General features: G+C 40.4%; 1 protein-coding gene and 1 long non-coding RNA gene across 17 annotated transcripts in view; one reads left to right on the top strand and one right to left on the bottom strand.

Moving 5' to 3' along the window:
- Window positions 1-19,163, bottom strand: part of bahcc1b (BAH domain and coiled-coil containing 1b) — a 421,144-nt gene that overhangs the window by 130,373 nt on the left and 271,608 nt on the right. For 15 of the 16 annotated variants that reach the window (XM_069930138.1, XM_069930136.1, XM_069930134.1 and 12 more), the window contains 3 exons: window positions 14,900-16,038; window positions 11,882-12,118; window positions 3,059-10,307 (listed from right to left, as the gene is read on the bottom strand). In XM_069930138.1, the coding sequence (XP_069786239.1) occupies window positions 10,101-10,307; window positions 11,882-12,118; window positions 14,900-16,038 (1,583 nt within the window). In that variant the 3' untranslated portion in view covers window positions 3,059-10,100. The remainder of the gene's footprint in view (window positions 1-3,058; window positions 10,308-11,881; window positions 12,119-14,899; window positions 16,039-19,163) is intronic. The other variant, XM_069930132.1, reaches the window with a different exon arrangement.
- Window positions 3,294-10,439, top strand: LOC138759542 (uncharacterized). The gene is made up of 3 exons (XR_011354916.1): window positions 3,294-3,437; window positions 6,556-6,682; window positions 10,233-10,439. It is a non-coding gene; the product is annotated as an uncharacterized lncRNA (long non-coding RNA).

A 19,163-nucleotide genomic window follows, 5' to 3' on the forward strand; every position in this document is an offset into this window, starting at 1 on the left:
GTGGTGGAGTTGGGGTCAGACACAGATTCTGGTGAGGGAAGATTTGGAAAGTTATAAAAGGTAAAGTCAATGCCATTGGCTAAGGTGGGGGGGGGGGAAAACACATGAGGATGATTAAACACATCAGGGAAGGTCAAACACAGCTCCTATTTGAGTCAAAGCATGGAAAAATGACGAAGGCTCTTTATCCGAAGGCATACACACCCCTCCCCCCCCCCTATATGGGTGAATGACACAGACATCAGTTTTAAAAAAAGTAGATACAATCAAAAAGATATTACTGAGACATGATGGGAAGGTTAAACCAAGGTTAAAAGTTTAAAAAAACATTTAGAATAAGATAGAAAAAAATAGAAGAGGAGGCAGTTCAGACCTGACATTAGTGAATGGGAGAATAGTAGCTTAAAAAATACTTTGAAAATCACAAAGAAGAAATGATTTGGGATGAGTGAGGGGCAACAAATATTAGTGTCTGTTGCAGAAAGGCCCTCAAACAGCGTTGGCAGTGGAGGCTATGTTATTGGAGAGAACTGGAGAAGTGTGTGCAACAAGGGTACTGCAATAACCCCAGGTGTCTCGAATGGTAAAAAGGAAGACCAATTCCAGAAACGCTTGAAAAGGATGAGGTTTCAGATTCAAAACCTTGAGGAGCTAAAGTGGGATGAAGCCATTTTGGATACAGTTTTGCGCAATGTAGAAAGAATAAATAATGATCGAGTAATTGAGGGACCTTTCGGGTATAATGATCACAAAATGATGGAATATGTAAAGATAGATATTTAATTTGACTGATAACCAGGCTATTATTTTGTAGAAAACTACAGAGGCTTGAATGGTGTTTCGTATGGTAGAATGGGAAGTTACAAGTTATATTAAAAAATAGAAAAGTGGTGTTTTGGCTCTCGTGAAATTCAAGATCAAAGGAATAGACTTATGCCATCAAAGAAAAAAACCAATCAGCACGAAGACTTTAGCAAAGACAGTTGAAGGCATCGATAAGTAAAAGGATTGGAGAATATGTGAGTCGGCCAACAAGGAGCTTAAAAGGGAAAGCTGTTTCTATAAATGCGCAAAAAGGAAAAGATTTGGGAGATTACTCTGCTTCCCATAACCTGGAACAGGAAAATGGCAAAGAAATTCAACAAATTATTTTGTCTGCCTCCTCAAACTCATGCAGAAAATTGGTTATTGCGATTTTTCATTTGTGCAACAATACTGTAGTTTTAAATGCATTGCATTAATATAGTGACCTAGAAATTCATCTCAGGCCAAGGAACATATGTTTTCCAACTCAACTTGCCTTTGGTACATTCCCAGAACTGCACTTCTCAAGCAGACCAGGGTAATTAAACAGAAGCAGATTTTATCTTCCTAATCAAAGGATTCTGGTTGCAATATGTAATGCTTCAGCAGAATAAACCAGGAATTAACAAGAAACATTTAAAATGGGGTGTCCTCTGAGGAAATACTAGTTTACAGTATGATGCTATTGTGTAGGCATTCAGAAATTTGCATATTGATATGAATTACATGCTGAATTTTATGATGCTTGAAGAATCAAGCAAAGAGCTTCTACAACAGCAGTATTCTCTAAAGCAGCCATTCTCAACCTTTTTTTGCCCCCCCTCCATAATTCTGCTCAAAGTTTATGGGCCCCCTTCCCTATGAAGCATTCTACTTTTCCCTACTGACTACATTAAAAAAATTTAAAAAATATTTATGTTACGTGAGGTGAAAAGAAGTCTTTTACTGAAATGTGCTGTGCCCCCTCCCCCCCCCCCGGGGCTGGTGGGGTGCACAGAGCAGGGCCCCCATTGAGAATGGCTGCTCTAAACCTCCACAGGCAATAATTCCTAAGCAATCACACAGCTGACAAACCTTTTTTTAAAATATTTATTCAGAAGCCAAGTTATCTATAAAAATCTTAATACTAAAATGCTTTTACATAGAGATTGTGTCCATAAAACTTATTTTTTTAGTGTTTACACAAAAACTGAGACCATCGTCATACTTTACACATTTACAATAGGGTTTTTACTACATTTAAACACTTTTTTTTTAGAATAACAGTTCCTTCCATTTCAACAAAAAAACTGAAAACAAAATAAAAAACAAAAATCAAGCTTAAAAAAAAGCTCTCCTGGGTTTTCAGTTTCAAAATATTTTAATATCTAGTAAATAACTCTGTAATATTGTAGTTTTTATTGTATAATTTTTTTAAAACTTCTCCTTGTAGGATTAAAACGCTATTGAGCAAGTCTCAGACGGACCTGCGCCTCTCTTGCCCATTTATTTTCCCCATGATGCATCACAATTCCAGTCCCCAGAAGCTCTCACTTTACAAGCAAAAAAAAAACCCCAGCCAACAGTGAGGAAGTATTGCACTTGTATCACTGGACTGGACAAATAGGTAATAGAACGCCAAGCAGATTGGTCCAATGGTGACATCACATCAATTACCAGATGGAATGCAGCCAGACCTCCGATGGGGTTTGGATGGAGTGGGGAGTGGAGGTGGGGTTTGGTGCTCCCATTGTTCTCTTTTGTGCATTCTCTTTTTTTTAATATAAAAGAAACAACCTTAAGTGCAAGGCCACCCTAACTCAATCCCTCTGACAAAGGGCTGGGTCCCCAAAGTTAGCACTGCCTTTGGAAAAAAAATCTTTCTCTGAATTAAAGTACAGAATAGAACAGGAAATTCTGCGATGCACAAGCAAAGGATTCTTCCATCAAGTAATAGAGCTAGTACAGACCAGCTCCGATAATAATGGACACTAAAATCCATCGTTTTTTTTTAATATTACAACATATTTGTTCAAAAGTTGCAACTTGAAAGATTATGCAACCAACACATTTTAAAATTCTCTTTACTCCAGTTACCTGTAATGAATCTACCTAACCACATCTTATAAATGCACAAATACCTGACTCGCAAGTCAGAAATTCCTAACAAAGCTACTTCTTGAGTTGACGTTTGGCCTTTTCCAGACAAAAGGTCAATCATAATTTTGCCCAGGAATAATATACAGTTTAAGTTAAGAAAAAAAAGAAGAAAAACCTGTTATTTGTTCTCATGTGAAAGGTCTTCATTCATTAGATCTGAAAGAGCCCCAAGCACCCTGGGAATCTGGTTCTCTTTATCTTTCAGCTGTTGCTATGGAACCAGAATATCCCATCTTTCACTAAACCACCCAGTTGATTGATGAGCTTGACCTATTGAAAATACAGGATATGTGATTGTGATGTCACACTGCACCAGTCTATATGCAAAATGGTCACTAAGTTCAGATGTCTCTCACACACACACACACACACACACACACACACACAACACAAGCTGCAATTTACCTTCAATGCATTTTTGATAATATAAACAGGCAAACTCAAATAATCCTTCTGGAGGGCAGCCACGTGACACGAAAGAAGAGGAAACCAAGGTGATTTTCTGTAACGCGGCACTGCTCAAAACCCCTGTGAGCCCCTGCAGATGCTCACACAAAAAGCATTCAGAAAATATAAATCCCCAAGAACGGAGTTACAGTGATATTTATAAAAAGCTTTTACAACAACATATTAGTGTTTTAAAGCAACAACAATGAAATATCCTACATTGATAAACCTGCAAGAACAAACAATGGACTCAAAGTTTAAAAACACCTTTTGTAAACTGTGGCTGTGATCTTTCGGATAGAGACAGTGTCCTTTTTATGATGCCGATGTGGATTTAAATAAAAACTACTGTAAAGCTAGAACAGAGTTAGTTAACAATGTCACAACAAAAACTTTAGTTCATTAATTTTTGAAAATCATAAAGCATGTGGAAAATGAGAGATAGACAAGCCACATGGCACTATCATGTCAAATAGTATATAACCACCTGCTCTTGTCAGGATGACAGCACCTCTTCCATTTTAATGCCACAATGGTGTCAATAAAGGGTATGGCTGATCTTTTCCCAAAAGTACAGTGGTGCTAATGTTTCTAGAGTTGTGACAATTGCAAAAAGCACAAAAAAAGTCGTGGGAGAGTTTTGGTACTGAAGCCGGGGGTGGGGGGAGGGGGCGGTAAGAAGAAGAAAGCGAGAGAGAGAGAACCTGTACAACGCAGCCATGCAATTTTCAGCAATAATATAGCAACAATGTGAAACTCTGCACAACTAAGCTTCCTCGTTTAACAATCCACTGCTATTTCCTGTTTTACAATAGATTTTGATTTCAGTTCAATAATCCAAGTTATTTCATTACCAGTTTATCCTCGCTAACATTGAGTACTGGTTTGACTGTGCACAGTCAATTAAAGATTGATCCAAGGGCTCACTTGTGTATTTTGTGGGATAAATTGTCAGCCCCTCCCAATTTCTACCACATAAACTCATGTTCTAACAAATATTCAGTTTGGATTTCCTTTCCCCTTCCTGAACATAGTTTCATTGAGAAGTGGTGCAAAATTAAACCTGCATGAAGAATTGTTCAACAGTTGAGATAATAACTGGCTGAAAGGTTTTTAAAGAGAAGCCACTGCCTCGCACGGATTGTCCTTGACAGAATTGTTTCTTCCATGATATGAAGTTCCTTGTTAAAACAAAATTGTTCTGAATCTGCCAATGGTAAATTTGTTTCTTCGTGGTGCCAAGTTCCAGCTAGAAAAGTGCTTTTTTTTTGTGTGAACCTGTTAAGTATCTTTTTGGATTCCTTTGTTTTAATCAAATCCATATTTACCCAATATCACTTTTGTTTCAATTTAAAGCAAAGATAGCCCCTTGAGGATTCCATTTGAAAACAGCCAAGGGGTGAAGTTGTCAGCAAGAGTAGATATTAGATCAATGCAAAATGAGGAGATCCACTTAGAACAATCACAGCACCAACATCTTCTTATATTTGAAACTTGCAAATTGTCCTTGCTATTTAAATGAATGGTATATAATTTCAACCCAATCTACAGGCATCCACACGATTGTACATTCATGTGCTTGTGGGCTGACGCATTGATCTATGAAGTAGGAACTCAAAGATTCTCCACCTCATTGAGTGGAGGAGAAGGAAATTACAATGAGGCTCACAGTTTTACCTTTGGGGACGAATCCGATCACACCCATTCTTCTTCGACATGCTTCAGGCGGAACAGGGACGGATAGGATGGTTAGAAGAGGCAGGAACAGTAAAAGTTACTGCCATGGGAGACCTCATTTCATTCAAGCAACCTTTAATCTAGGAGCATCAGAGGTGCAAGTTAAAGATTCTTTATTCAGATACATCTTCACTGCCTGCATTCAGAGTGATGTTTATTGGAGTGAGGTGATAATTGGATTAATTCTGGAATATTGGGTGCAGCTGGCACCCATTATATAATTCACCTGAGTGGACTTTTTTTCCATTTTCATTGGAGGGAATAATTACTTACATGGGCAATGATGGTAATATTCATTCCACTGAATTAATCCTTTCCAAAAAGTTCACAACTTCTTGTTAATGGCATTTAAAAAAATGTAAACATACGGCACGGAACACAGACCCTTTCAGCCCACGATCCCATGCTGCCCAATTACACCTACAACCCCCAGTACATTTTTAAAGGGTGGGAGAAAACCAGAGACAGCCCGTGCAGATACAGGGAGACCGTACAGGCTCCTCAAGAGAGCGGGATTCGAACCCTGGCCCGTTAACCGTGCTGCCTGATGTGGATTGGATTTGCGATGTGGATTTACAAAGGATTTTTGTTGAATAGATCTGCTTTTGTGGCTAATTAAGAAAGTTCCTTGGAATATATTTGGCAACATTTTCTTTATGAAAGCAATCATTTAGTTGACAGTATTTTCAATCCATGAATAGCGACCACTGATTGTTGCTGCAGTGATCAGAAGAAGCCACAAATGTTCATCAGGCTGAACATTGTAAAGTTGTTGCCATTTAGAAGAGAAGTGTTTAAATAAAAGCTGATATCTGGTGCAGGATGAAACACAAAAGTGCTTAAAAAAAATGATTGTTGGTTTGGTGATAATTTCAAGGAAAGCTAGGTTTCTACCGGATGGGAAATGGGGAATTTCATCAAATCTGAATCCTCAAAGACATTGGCTCAGAAATTCAGTAGTATTGTACATTTTTTTTTCATGTAACCGAATGAAAGTGTAAAATCAATTCCAAAGGATGAACTTTCACGTGGTTCAAAATGTAACCTTGGATCATCTATTTCTGTGAACAAGATGTATCAATGGATGAAAAGCATTGGATATGTAGCACTTACGCCAATCATCACATGGCATGTTTGTAGTTGTTGCAACATTAGACCTTTGATGTATTTATGGAAATAGAATGGGCTAAACCAAGGAATTTGGCCTTCATGGAAGGTAAAAGGCCTTCTGGAATTCTCCTGAACCAACACCACCTGCTCTAACAGTCTGTTACAAAAAGCAATGACGGGCTTGCAAAGGTCAACACGTTTAAGAGGGAATTCTCTCCTTGATGGTTCGTCTCTGAGCTACACTGTCGAATGCAGTGCCAGAGAGGGGGCCTGTTTCAGAGTTGTGCACATTTGTTAATCCCCAATTTCTTCCTTCAGGGGTTCTGAAATTACACTTGGCTATTCGACAACCAGCCCACGTCAGATGAAGATGAGCAGTGAGAGGAGATCTGAGGAAGAATATTTTCACCCAGTGGATGGTTGAAAACTGGAACACACTGCACTGGTGAGTATTCTGGCTGAAACATGAAAGTTTGCAGGCGCTGTGAGTTTAGTAAAAAACACAGAGAGATAATGGAGGGACTCAACCAGTCTCACAGTGTCCACAGGAGGGAAAGATATACGACCAATGTTTTGGCCCTGAAACCTTTTTCAAGGTATAAAGCAAAGGACAGGAAGGTGTCAGAATAACACCGAATAACAGACTGGCTGGGGAGGAGTTCAGATCAAAAAAATGTGTTAATTGGATATGATAAGAGGAGAGAATTGATATTGGCTCTGTGAAAGGAGACAAGGAAAAGGGAAAAGAAAGAGGGAGAGAGAAAAAGACTGGGGGGTGGGAAGAAAAAGGGGTTGGTTTAATGGAAACTGTTGATGCCATCCATTTGGTGGGTGCCCAGTTGAGTTGCTGTTCCTTCAATATGCAGGTGGTCTCAGTCTACCAGTCCATGAGACCATGAACAGACATGTCAGCAAGGGAATGGGATGGGGAATTGAAATGGGTGGTCACTGTGCTATTGCGGCGGACAGAGCCGAGGTGCTCAACAAAGTGAGGTGCACAGAGGCACATATTCTCTCAGCATTTAACAAGCACCTAACCCAGTGTTTGAATTGGCAAGGCGTTGTAGGCTGCAGACTGTGCCAGTAAATTGGATTAGCGATGATGGGAACTCACTGGGTCAGAATAGACAAGGCGGGTCCAACGGCTTGGTTCTGTGCTGCATTTTTTTCTATGACTCCATGAACACAAAATACGTGATTTGTGCTTGCAGAAAGGTCTCTCCATTACTGGCGTTCCCCACCCCTAACTGTTGCTTTTGCAGTCATTTTTAGGCAAGATACAATTTCTTGTTCATTATCTAACTTGAAATGGAAACTTTCTGTTCTCATTCCACCTGCCACCAGCCTGCTGTGCAGTGGACAGTGTTATCTGTTTCTGATTTCCATGGTTTTAGGTTGCGTTTCAACTGTGATGCGGCTTCCAGGCAGGGTTTCTGCTTCTGTGCTCATTGTACCTTGGTTTTCTTTTTTTGTCCATTAAAGCAAACAAGTGGAAAGTTGTGCATTGGCGAGCACAGGAAGGAGGCAAGGAGCCCAGCTGCTGTTTGTAACAGCAGTGAGTTTGCCTTTATGGAATGAAGCTGCAATTAAAAATATCAGAACTATAGCCTGAAGGAAGCTTAGGTTACTTGAGCAACACCTTTTCGCTCTTGGGTATTACATTCAAGGATCTATGCCTACGTATGGAATTAATCCACACACATTTCAATTGGCCTCTAAAAGCAATAATTTTATGCTCGACCTCGATGGGCTCGTTATACATGATTATCTTTAAAAAGCTTGAACAGGGTCATTGAGATGTCCGCCAAGAGTGATGGGGGTTGCCGGTACCTGTAATGTCTTCACTGTAAAGAGGCACGGTGAAATCACAGATGGCAAACTGACAAGGAACTCATCAGGGACCACCAGCATCTATCCTCGAATGCAAGCACTAAATGCGGAATATATAGGAGCATCTGCAGGATGTACTTCAACCTCCTGAATTCAATGGAATCAAATTTCAGTGGCAGAATACAATTTTATACACTTACCATGTGGCACATTTAATACCAATCACGGAGGTCAAATTCCTGTATCTTGGGCTAAAAGAAAGTGGGGCTGAAATTGATCTGAGGTGGTGGCATAAAAGGGGCTTGTTTTGTGCAGTTCCTGATATTTAGTTCCTTGCAGTTGATAGAAGCAAATATCAAATGCTGCAATTCCAGCAGGACTGATCTGCCCAATTCTGCACATTGCAGGCAATTTCTTTCAGGCTTTCTCAATTGCAATCTTAAATTAGGAATTAAACTAGTCAAAGACTGCTGGGTTGTCTCCTGTATATATATATATATATATATATAATATAATGAGTGAATGGTAGATTATTCCATCGACTCTAATTTAAATAAAACTTAATAAATTAATTGAATGTTTCCCAATAAAACCAGAATACTTCATGAGATCAGCACACTGAATTTCATCTTCATGGGTTAATCCTTCAACAGTATATTATTAGTGAACTTGTTAGGACAAGTGTTTTATCTTTCTATCATCAGCTGCTTCCCATTGATCATAAAGAAGAGAAGGTAACAGGTGTGCTCTGAAGAGATCTTCTCCAAAGTGGCTGAACCACCTGATTTGCCTGGTTTTGCTCGTTGTCAAAGTCGGAAGCCTTTCTACCTAGCCCACATAGACCCAACACCCAACCCCAACCAACCAATTTTCCCCTGCAACCGTGTCTCCCTGTCCCGCATCGGACTTGTCAACCACAAACGAGCCTGCAGCTGACGTGGACTTTTTACCCCCTCCATAAATCTTCGTCCGCGAAGCCAAGCCAAAGAAGAACATAGGCCAATAAAAAGGAGACTGTCTCTTTAACACCTGTGCATCTGAAAGGGAACAAACATGGCTGACCATTCTCTACATGTGTGCATGAGTTTTACCAATAGGGATTATAATTCTTTCACCAATCACTTAAAAAAAAATTAACATTTAACCCACTGAGTGAACCACTCAATAACTGTTTAGTTAGGTTAGAATTAAGTCTGACAGAATGCCACAATCTGTCTCTTATAAGAAAGCAGTCCTCTTCAAAGTCTTTTTTTCCTCCCCCTTTTGTTTTTTTTTCTTCTTCTGAAGTCCCAGCTAACAAGCAGTCTCAGCTGTGCTGAGTAATGCAGTGCATTAAAAAAAATCCTGGGTTTTTACAAAACTCTCCAGGAAACAAAGTAACAACAAAACACATTAGACCTGATTCTGCTTTGCAAAGTTGAAAGCAGACAGAGGTACTGGGAGTGTATGGCTTGTATGATGCTCATTTTCCTTCTTTCTCCAATCTGCACATGCATACACGCACACTCACACATACACCCACACACGCACACACACTGAAATAACTCCATGCTGTTTGACCCATGGTTGAAAACCTACTTTGATCAAGGTCAATTTTCCATGTGACCATTCCAGCGTCCTTGATTCTTTGAGGCCCAGGTCTCACATCTCCAAATTTTGTCTTCTCCATTGCTTGAGGCCTAGTTCTCTCATGTGCAAATTCAGCCTGGTCGACCCATTGATGCCGAGAAGTTATGCGTTCCTATTCCAGCCTACCTGATGCCCTAAGGGCTCCACTTTGGTAAATCCAGTATTACTGATCCCCAGAAGGATTAGTTCTTGTTTCCCAGAACCATTGCTTGACCACTTAAAATCTCTCCGCGAATGATTCCAGGACCACATGCTTGAGCCTCAAGGTAAGTATCCAGCTCCAGTCCATCTTGCATCATTTGAAAAGTTCATTGTTTGTCAGATTTTCTTTTAAACAGAAAGGTTTCTCAATCCCTGTTATTATGGTGCAGATCCAGGCTTTATATTACTTCAGACATTAGGTTTTAACAGAGACTGGGTACTCCATCTGCATTGAGGATTCTGCCTATTGTAGGGTCATAGCTCCCAGCCAGGTAGTACAAGTCTTGACTGTCCTGGTACTTCTTGGTTTTTATCATTTGTTCATATTGTTCCAGACCGACTACCTGACATTTGTGGGATATAGTCTGTACATCATTCTCATCTTCGTGGCAAGATTGGTATAATGCTCTCTGAAAAAGCAAAGGAAAATCCTATTAAAACATGCCAAATGGAAAAGCACCTGAATGAACGAACAGGGTATACAGACACAGCGGCTTATACACACCTACCCAGGCCCACAAACACGGTTAAATTAAACAGAAAATGAGAATGTTACATTTGTCAGATGCCATATTTTGAAGGTAGACACACATTCACAAACAGTGAAATTAAATATAAAAATGTTAAAATTGGGAAAATGTTTTATCTTGAATGGTTAACATTCAGGTACAACTCCCAGATCATTGCAGCATTCTCATGTAGGTAGGGCTACTGAACTTGACTGGAGTATTACAGTACTGTATTCAGGTGCAAGGGTATCATTACAGAAACAGGCCCCTTCGGTCTTCTAGTCTGTGCCAGTCTATTTTTTCACTTCGTCCTACTGACCTGCAGCTAGTTCATGGGCCTCCAAACCCCTCCAATCCATGTATCTGTCCAAATTCTTTTTAAATGTTAAAATTGAGCCCACATTCATCACCTCAGTTGGCAGCTCATTCCACACCCCAACCACTCTCTGTGTGAAGGAGTTCCTCCTAAATTTTTCGCCTTTCACCCTTAACCCATGTCCTCTGGTTCATATCTCACCTAACCTCAGTGGGGAAAAAAGCCTATCTTTTTTTACTCTGTCTATCCCCCTCATAATTTTAAATAGCTCTATTAAATTCCCCCCCCCCCCCCCTCATTCTTCTACGTTCCAGGGAAGAAAGTCCTAACCGGTTTATCTTTCCCTGTAACGCAATTCCTGAAGTCCGGGCAACATCCTAATAAATCTTCTCTGCACTCTTTCTATCTTATTGATACCTTTCCTGTAATTAGTGACAGAGTGCTTGTGCACTATGGGAAATAATTAACTCAGTTCTTCAACAAGCTGCTTTGACTTTTTTTTAACTAATTACCAGCATTTTTAAGAATAGATAATTAAAGTTAAATTTCCTAAAGATCCAATGTTTTTCTTATTAGGTGATATATCTAAGACAAGGCCAAAACTGAAACTTAATATGTTTCAAAAGGAATTCCTGAAAGTTGCATTAGCAGTCGCAAGAAAATATATAGCAGTGACATGGAAATCAGATTTGTATTTGGGAATGGACATGCTGAAATACACAGTTGTATACCTCTTCAGAAAATTACATATAATTTAAGAAATAAATACAGTATTTTCTTAAAAATTTGGTGCCCATATTTACATAGTGTAGGTATTACATTATGAAAACTATCCCCTAAGAACCTTATCAGCTCCTTGGAATGAGTCTATGTTTAATACTTTAAAGGCAAAATTTGATTGAATGTATTGAAACTTTCGTAAAGCGATTTGTCTCTTCCCTTTTCTTTTCCTTGTATCTTTCTCTTATTTGTGGGAAGGGCTGGGAGGGGTTGAGGTATATAATACTATGCATTACTGATTTGAGATGAACGACGATGCTTTCTGTATCTAGATATTTAGGCATGTTTGGAAATTTAAATAAAATATTTAAAAAAAAACACAAGCTGCTTTGTAAAGAGAAGCATTAGTGGCACATTTCCAAATGGGATCTTGACTCACCTTGCCATCGTTGCATTTTTTGCCCAATTTTGTTTCTTCAGGGTGATAAAACCATTTCACTTTAACCACCATGTTGCTTCCCCATGATTCCCACATGCTTTCTATCCGGCCGATGTACGGTAGGTTTGGGCGACCAACGGAGAGGAACACTGCACAATCTCCAACACAGATCGTCTCCTTCCCTCTCACTATGGCTTTGTAATAAAGTTTCTTTGCTTTCCCTTTCATGCCTCGTCTCTGTGGGGAAACAATCAGATCTAGTTAAGAAATTGAAATGGAACCCATTGAAAGCACTCAGCCAGTGAGATGGGCTTTCCTGTCTCAGGCTTCTGAATTAGTTTGTAATTAACTTCACGGTGATTATTTGAGCTGGCTTACAGTAAGGTGGCTGTGAGCTTTACATTAGATATCATCATCTGCATCTTTACAGAGAAAGGAAAATAAGGTGAGGTTTGACAAGGGCTGTTGACTTGCTTTCTCCTGCCTGGTGCCTGAGGTCACATCACTCAGCTTTTCTCTGGAGGTTCGGACAAGCACAGTCATATCCAGTTTCGGGGACAGCTCTGAGTTTCCCGCACAGAAAATTTAAATTCCAGGTTGTATCGGAGAACATGAGGGTCTCTGTTTTCACCATGAGAAGTGGTATTGCAGGAAGAAAGCATGAGGCGCAATTGCTTCGCTGAGATGTCCATTCATGAGCCATAATGGTAGCTTGCAGTGTGGGACAGGGGGTGGGTCGGCCACATCCAGTTACCAGGCACCCAAAAAGCTTTCTTTCTCCAAAGGATCAGCAACAATAATCAGGAATAAAACATTTGCCGTTTTTTGTCCTCCCGGCACCGATCACAAATACTAACCATCAGAAACCGGAGATGAAATGTGTTACATTTTTTAAAGAGAACTTAACAAGGGGTCAAATGGTGGATTATTACATCATATTTAGTGCTAGAAAATTCTGGAGTCAGAAGCCCTTTTCATACTGACTGATCTGTAAATTGGCCATTCAATGAACCAGTTAAAGAAGTAATTTTTTGCCATTCGCACTGGACCATTGTTAACCAGTTCTGTCCTTTCACACTCAGCACCAAGCATACCCAGTCCTCCACCAGTGATGTCTGAGTGATCCTCTGATTATGATCTTGTATTTAAACAAAATTAATCATACCCAACATAATTAAGCATTATGTACAAGCCCTTCAGCCCCTGTTATAGTGCCGATCTATATAAACCTTTATAAATTTATAAAGGACCGAGGGAAAGTGGTATGAAACATATAGCCGCACAATTTATAAAGACAATGGGAAAGTTGGGGAGAGAGAGAGAGAGAGAGAGAGAGAGAGAGAGAGAGCATGTACAAGTGCGTAATGGTGGACCTGCCCTCCCAGAATTCCGTGTGGCAGAGAAACCCGTCCATGAGTGCTCTGTGCATACAGCCCTTTCTCTGCCACATGGAATTCTGGGAGGGCAGGTCCACCAGCACTTTGTCTCTCTCTGTGACTTTCCCACAGTCTTTATAAATTGTGTGCCTCTGTTTTACTGTGCTACCTCTTTCCATCGGACCTTTATAAATTTATAATGGTTTATATTGGCTGACACAACAACTGGGGCTGAAGGGGCTTAATTATGTTATAATTAGACATGATTAATTTTGGTTAAATACAGGATCATAATACGTTGATCAGGATTTAGTAAATTGAACACTAAGTTTATACCTTTTAAATTTTTTGTTTGCTTCATGTTCCTGCACTCATGTAAAAACATCAAGTCACTACTTTGTCCCTGGATACTCCATGTCCCTTTGACACGGGCATGCAGGTGTCTGATAACTCCAGGGATGATACAACCTACCTAGGCGGTCCATCCCCGGGTGACTTGACAGCTGCATGCTGATTCGCAAAGCATTCACACTGGCCCCTTAACTGGTATATTGGAGAGAACCAGGTAACAGTGGTCCAGTGTAAACGGCTTCTTAACTGGTTCACTGAATGGCAAATTTACTGGCTAGCCAGTTAATGTTTCTGCAATAATAGGTTTCCCTTTCCACACATGCCACCTCACCTGTTGAGCATTTCCAGCATGTTTCATTATGCAAAGATATAAATATGAATTCAGTAATCTTTATTCTCACTGTATTTCCATCAGCTTCAGTTGTGGTTCAAATTTCTAGCTGCTCCCCTATTGGCTTTTATATTCAATGTTTTTCATTACATTTGTCTCCATTCATGAACCTTAATCTATGGCAAATGGATTGCTGCAGGGGTATTCCCACCTCAGGGCAGGGAAGGAAGAGGAAACGTGCTTCTCCTCAGCTCAGTTCCACATGTTTGATTTCTGGTTCAATCAATGATCAGCTATCTCCTGCCCAGAGGGAGAATGGGATACAACTTGGAATAAAGATCTTCAGGCTCTCCCTAACAATAAGACTACTGCCTTTTCATATCGCAAGGGTGGGTGGGAGAACATCACGGCTCCAAACTTCTGTTCTCAATCTTGATTTCTGGAGACGTCTGTGTGGAGTTTGCATATCTTCCCTCTTGCTATTTGGGTTTTACCCAGATGTTCTACTTTCTTCCCACATCCCAAAGAAATGGGATTTGGTAGGTGAATTGACCACTACAAATTGTTGGTAGTTGAGAGAATCTGGGGGTAGGGGAGAAACAAGGATTTTGTGTTAATGAGTGCTTGATAGTCAGGGCAGACTTGGTGGACCACGTGGCTTGTTTCTGTGCTGTGTATGGGATTAATTCCTTCACGGTGTCTGCACACTTTTGCGCTTTACTCCTGTCTACTGCAAAACTCTGAAATCTCTTTGAGGGTTGCCTACCCCAAAGAAGTTTTCCCTTGCTCTCTGAAGGGATTCTCTCTCACTGCTCCCCATCTCCATTCCCTACTGCTCTCAAGCTTTACAACCACATACTCACCGAGACTCGCTTTCGCAGCCAAGTTTTCTTCCTCCCATGGTGTTTGCAGTCTTCCATGGGACTAATAATAGCATTAGAAATCTTACTGCAGCCTTACCTGAGTTGGCTTCCCAGACCACTTCCACAGCTGCCGGGCTGGGAGAAAGGACGAGATTTTGGGACGATTCTCCACACTTGGCAACCTCTGTCTCTTCGATATCTCCTTGGCCTTTTGAAGTCGTAAATCTTCCTGCCTCTTTTGTTTGATCTTATTCGCTGACATCATAGACTTGACTGAGAAGGAGTGAGGGGAAAGCTTCGTCTCCGACTGCCGTGGGTCTGAGGAGGCCAGCATTGCAGGTACAGGTCGGGTCATACAGGTCTGAAGCAAGAGAGTCGAGTCGTCATCAGAGCTGTATGACGAGTCATCATTGTCTGATGAACACAGGCTGGATGTGGAGGTAGAACCAGACGTTGAAGAGGATGAAGAGCCAGAGGACGAAGACAAGACAGAGAGCCTGGACATAAATCTTGACGTGACACTCTGCCGGAGGTTCCTATTTTCTTCGTCATCATCCATGTACGAGAGTGAGCTATGACTGTCACTGTCACAATCCAAACCAAACTCTGACTGGCCAGTGTATTCATTCATGGCTAAGCTGAGAGGAAGGTTTTGCAGTTGAGTGTGTTTTCCTTTTAGGATTTCTATCCTTCCGTTTGGCTCTTTACTGATCAGAGCCGCCTGCGAGTAAGCAGTATCAGATTTTACCCCAAACTCCTTCTCGCTCATCAGCAAGGCCTTTCCATTTTTTGTTTTGGGAGACATCACGCCTTCGTGATCTAACTTTACGAGATACTCCGTTTCTGCTTTCCTCTTCCCAGGTTTCGGGATTGATATGTCTAGCTTCTCCATCTTTCTGTACTTCAATGGCTTAGGATTTGGCATCAGGCTTGGGCTGGTGCCAAAGGCCCCAAATGTGCTGGCAATGCTACTGAAAGAGTCAACCTCGAAGCCACCACTGAACATGGGAGGAGGCAGGCCATGCATGGGTAGGAACCGCTCCTTACCCCTCATCCTTCTTGTGCTTCCATTCAACTCAAACAAGTTTTCTAAAACTGCGGTATTTTTGTTGGAGATCTTTTTCTTTGTCTGGACAATTCCTGGCCAATTTATCAGTGCGTCGGATTTTTTATTCAGCATGTGTTCGCCTTTCAACAACGTTGTTACCTCAGATTTTGAAACTCCTTTTCCTTTATCTAAAAGGAAGAATAATTTGTCTCATTTGAGCAGAGGGCAATGAAATGAATAATCTCGCTGTATAAATTATATCAATACAGATTTATTGGTTACTTGTTCTTTAAAAAGTGTGGCTCTGCATTCACAATCAGAAAAATACTGTTAATCAGGTTACTAAACCCAGAACTGATGTTTCCTGATTTAAAAAAAAGACTTTGCTAATTTCTTACACCATTTTCTATGTGTGAATCATTTGGATACAATATGAGAATTAACATTGTGAGAAATTTAATGTGTTCTATTAAATCATGTTCTAGTTCCTTTGCTATAGTTAAAGAAACTTGGTATCAATTGATCTGTTTCCCATATAGCAGTTACTCAGGTGAACCTACAGTATGTGCCCTTATGGTTATTAGTAGCAAATTGTCTATGAAGTCAAAAACATAATTATTCAAACCACGGAGAAGATATCATCCTTGAGAGTCAATGTATCTGAATCGGGATGCTACCTGTGGTTGTCTGTTGCCAAACTAGAGAACATGGACAATGACTTTAAAGGATGCTTATTACATTCAAAATGATGATTTACCTGCATGTGATCCACTTTGACTCCATACACAACTACATTTAATGATCTATAAATACAATATTGTCCAAATATTGATATTCCTGTTCAAAATATTCTATCAAAATAGAAGAACATTAGCAACTTAATGCTCTTTTTTAATTCAGAGGAAAAAATTATGCATGACAAATTGGATAGGTCACCATAGATATTGGAGAATGTATTTTTGAAGAATTGGGAAGGTGCCATTTAAAATTGCCAATGCCATTTTTCTGCCCGGAGCTGGCAGGTTTGGTCGACTGCCCTCCTGAACTGGTGGCAAAACCATCCATGAAAGATGGAAGTACCTTTATAATGTATGCACCAAATGCTTATATAATGACATTGGGACCCAATCGCAATTTAGATGGAACCTAAAGAGAAGAGGAAATGAGTTTTCTACCAGGCCTTATAGGCAGTGCAGAGAATTGGAACAAGAGGCATTAAAAAAATTGCTTGGCAGAAAACCCTAATGATCCTGTGACTGCCAATTACTGTATTTGCTCGTGCAATAGCCATGGTTTTGGACCAAATTTTTGGGTCTTATTGGAGGGGGGATTTTTGCATAGATCATACTTTAGACTGCATTAAGTACCTGCATCATTCAAGGCGTTGGGAGCTCCGATGGCCAGGATCAGGTGATAAGTCCACGTTCAGGGCAACGAGAGCTCTGATGGGTAGGCAGCTGGGGCCTAGGAGAGAATCTGAGGCCAGGGTGTCAGAGGCTTGTGGCAGGGTGGATGGTCAAGGCATCAGAAGCTCCAGTGGGCAAGTGGACAGGGCATCGGGAGCTCGGATGGGCGGGCGGTTGGGGCCAAAAAGAGGGGGTCGACTTTTATATAGGTCGTAAAGAAAACACGCAATTTTTGGGCCAAAAAAGGGGAATCGACTATTAAACGAGGATATATGGTAACCACCAAGCCCGTCTATCCAATTAATTCCTGTCAGTCGGCATTCTAGAATCTCCCATCTCCTCCATCGTATTCCCAACCTGATTGAGTGACTGGCAAGTGATACAATATTCTGAGCCTTATTTCATGACTGAAAGGTTTACTTGCAACTACCATGGCTGATCTTAAAATTGGAACCAGTACTGGAGGAGGCAGTCATAGGAATATGCAACGTTAAGACAAAATGAGAATTTTCATTGAATATGAAGCGTGTTAGTTATTTTGATCGTATTCCAAAGAGTCCACATTTGTTTCCATCAATTTTTAATCTGTGCTCTACTTCATAAAATATTTTAAAGAAAAAACATGTTCCAAGGAGAATTCTGAAGCACAATGCGCAATGTAGATCACAATGGAAGGGAAACTCTAGATAACTGGACTGCGATTTCAATATTGAATTACACAGAGCACATGGAGTGCACAGCTGTGCTTGTCTGTTTTTGTGATGTCATAGCAGAAGAGTTTCTCTTCTATTGCCTGACATTATTCATTGAAATCTATTACATTCTCACTGTAATTGACAGAAAACAATTTTACTATTTTTCATTCAGAATAGCAATGGCCAATTAGATTCAATGTTCAGTGCAATAATTAAAAAAAAAATTAGACATACTGCACGGTGATCAGCCCACGAACCAGGGCTGCCCATTAGCCTCATTAACCTACAACCTCCGTACGTTTTGAAAGGTGGGAGGAAACAAGAGCGCCTGGACGAGACCCCTGCAGACTCGGGGAGAACATACAAACACCCTGCAGCCAGCACCGGATTCGAACCAGAGTTGCAGGTGCTGTAACAGTGTTGTGCTAACCGTACCACTACAAGATCTTTGATGTTTCATTTGAATTTATTCATGTTTGGATACTACAAAAAAAAAATACATTTACTGTCCTTTCATGGGACTTTCACAGATACAAGTGTTGCTTTCTCTTGACTGCTTGGCAAGAAGAAGAATGGAGAGGTGGCTACTTCCTTTCAAACCAAACATTTCCTACAACCTTAATACAAGTTCATTATCTGACCGCCAAATATAGTTTGCTGTTATGTGCAGAGACAATGTGAAGCTTAACAGGTCTGTCTGTGTAAACCAAACACTATCTTCTGTCTTGGCCAATATAATGAAGTGAATCGTCCACTGTGCCAGAAGAAAATTTGTTATTTCCTTCCTCACAATGATTTTGTCAAGTCTGTTGTCTGATTTAATTCTACTCTATTCTAGAAACCCCAGCATATTCCCAGCCCTTTGTTTACAAGAGACGAGTTCCTGTGTAATCTGTCTTGTGATGGCCAGCGGTAACTTTACAAAATTCAGATATGGCAAATTCCAGAATTAACCAATTGTAAGCTTTTTTTAAAAAAGAAAATCTATCAGAAATGTATACAACCAAACAATTCAGCATGGATTGTGCACATATAATAAAAGCATTTCCTTATCCAGCAGTAAGAATTCAATTGCTGACTGGAGAGAATAATCGGATTTTCCAATGAATCTCATTTTTAGAGAGTCAGGCTACATCTTTGCATCCAGTAACCTCTCCGCTCTGGTAGACTTTCATGGCAGAATGGATGAAACCCAGGGGCCACCTTGGATTC

Source organism: Narcine bancroftii, chromosome 3, assembly GCF_036971445.1.
Source record: "Narcine bancroftii isolate sNarBan1 chromosome 3, sNarBan1.hap1, whole genome shotgun sequence".
Taxonomy (NCBI): Eukaryota; Metazoa; Chordata; class Chondrichthyes; order Torpediniformes; family Narcinidae; genus Narcine; species Narcine bancroftii.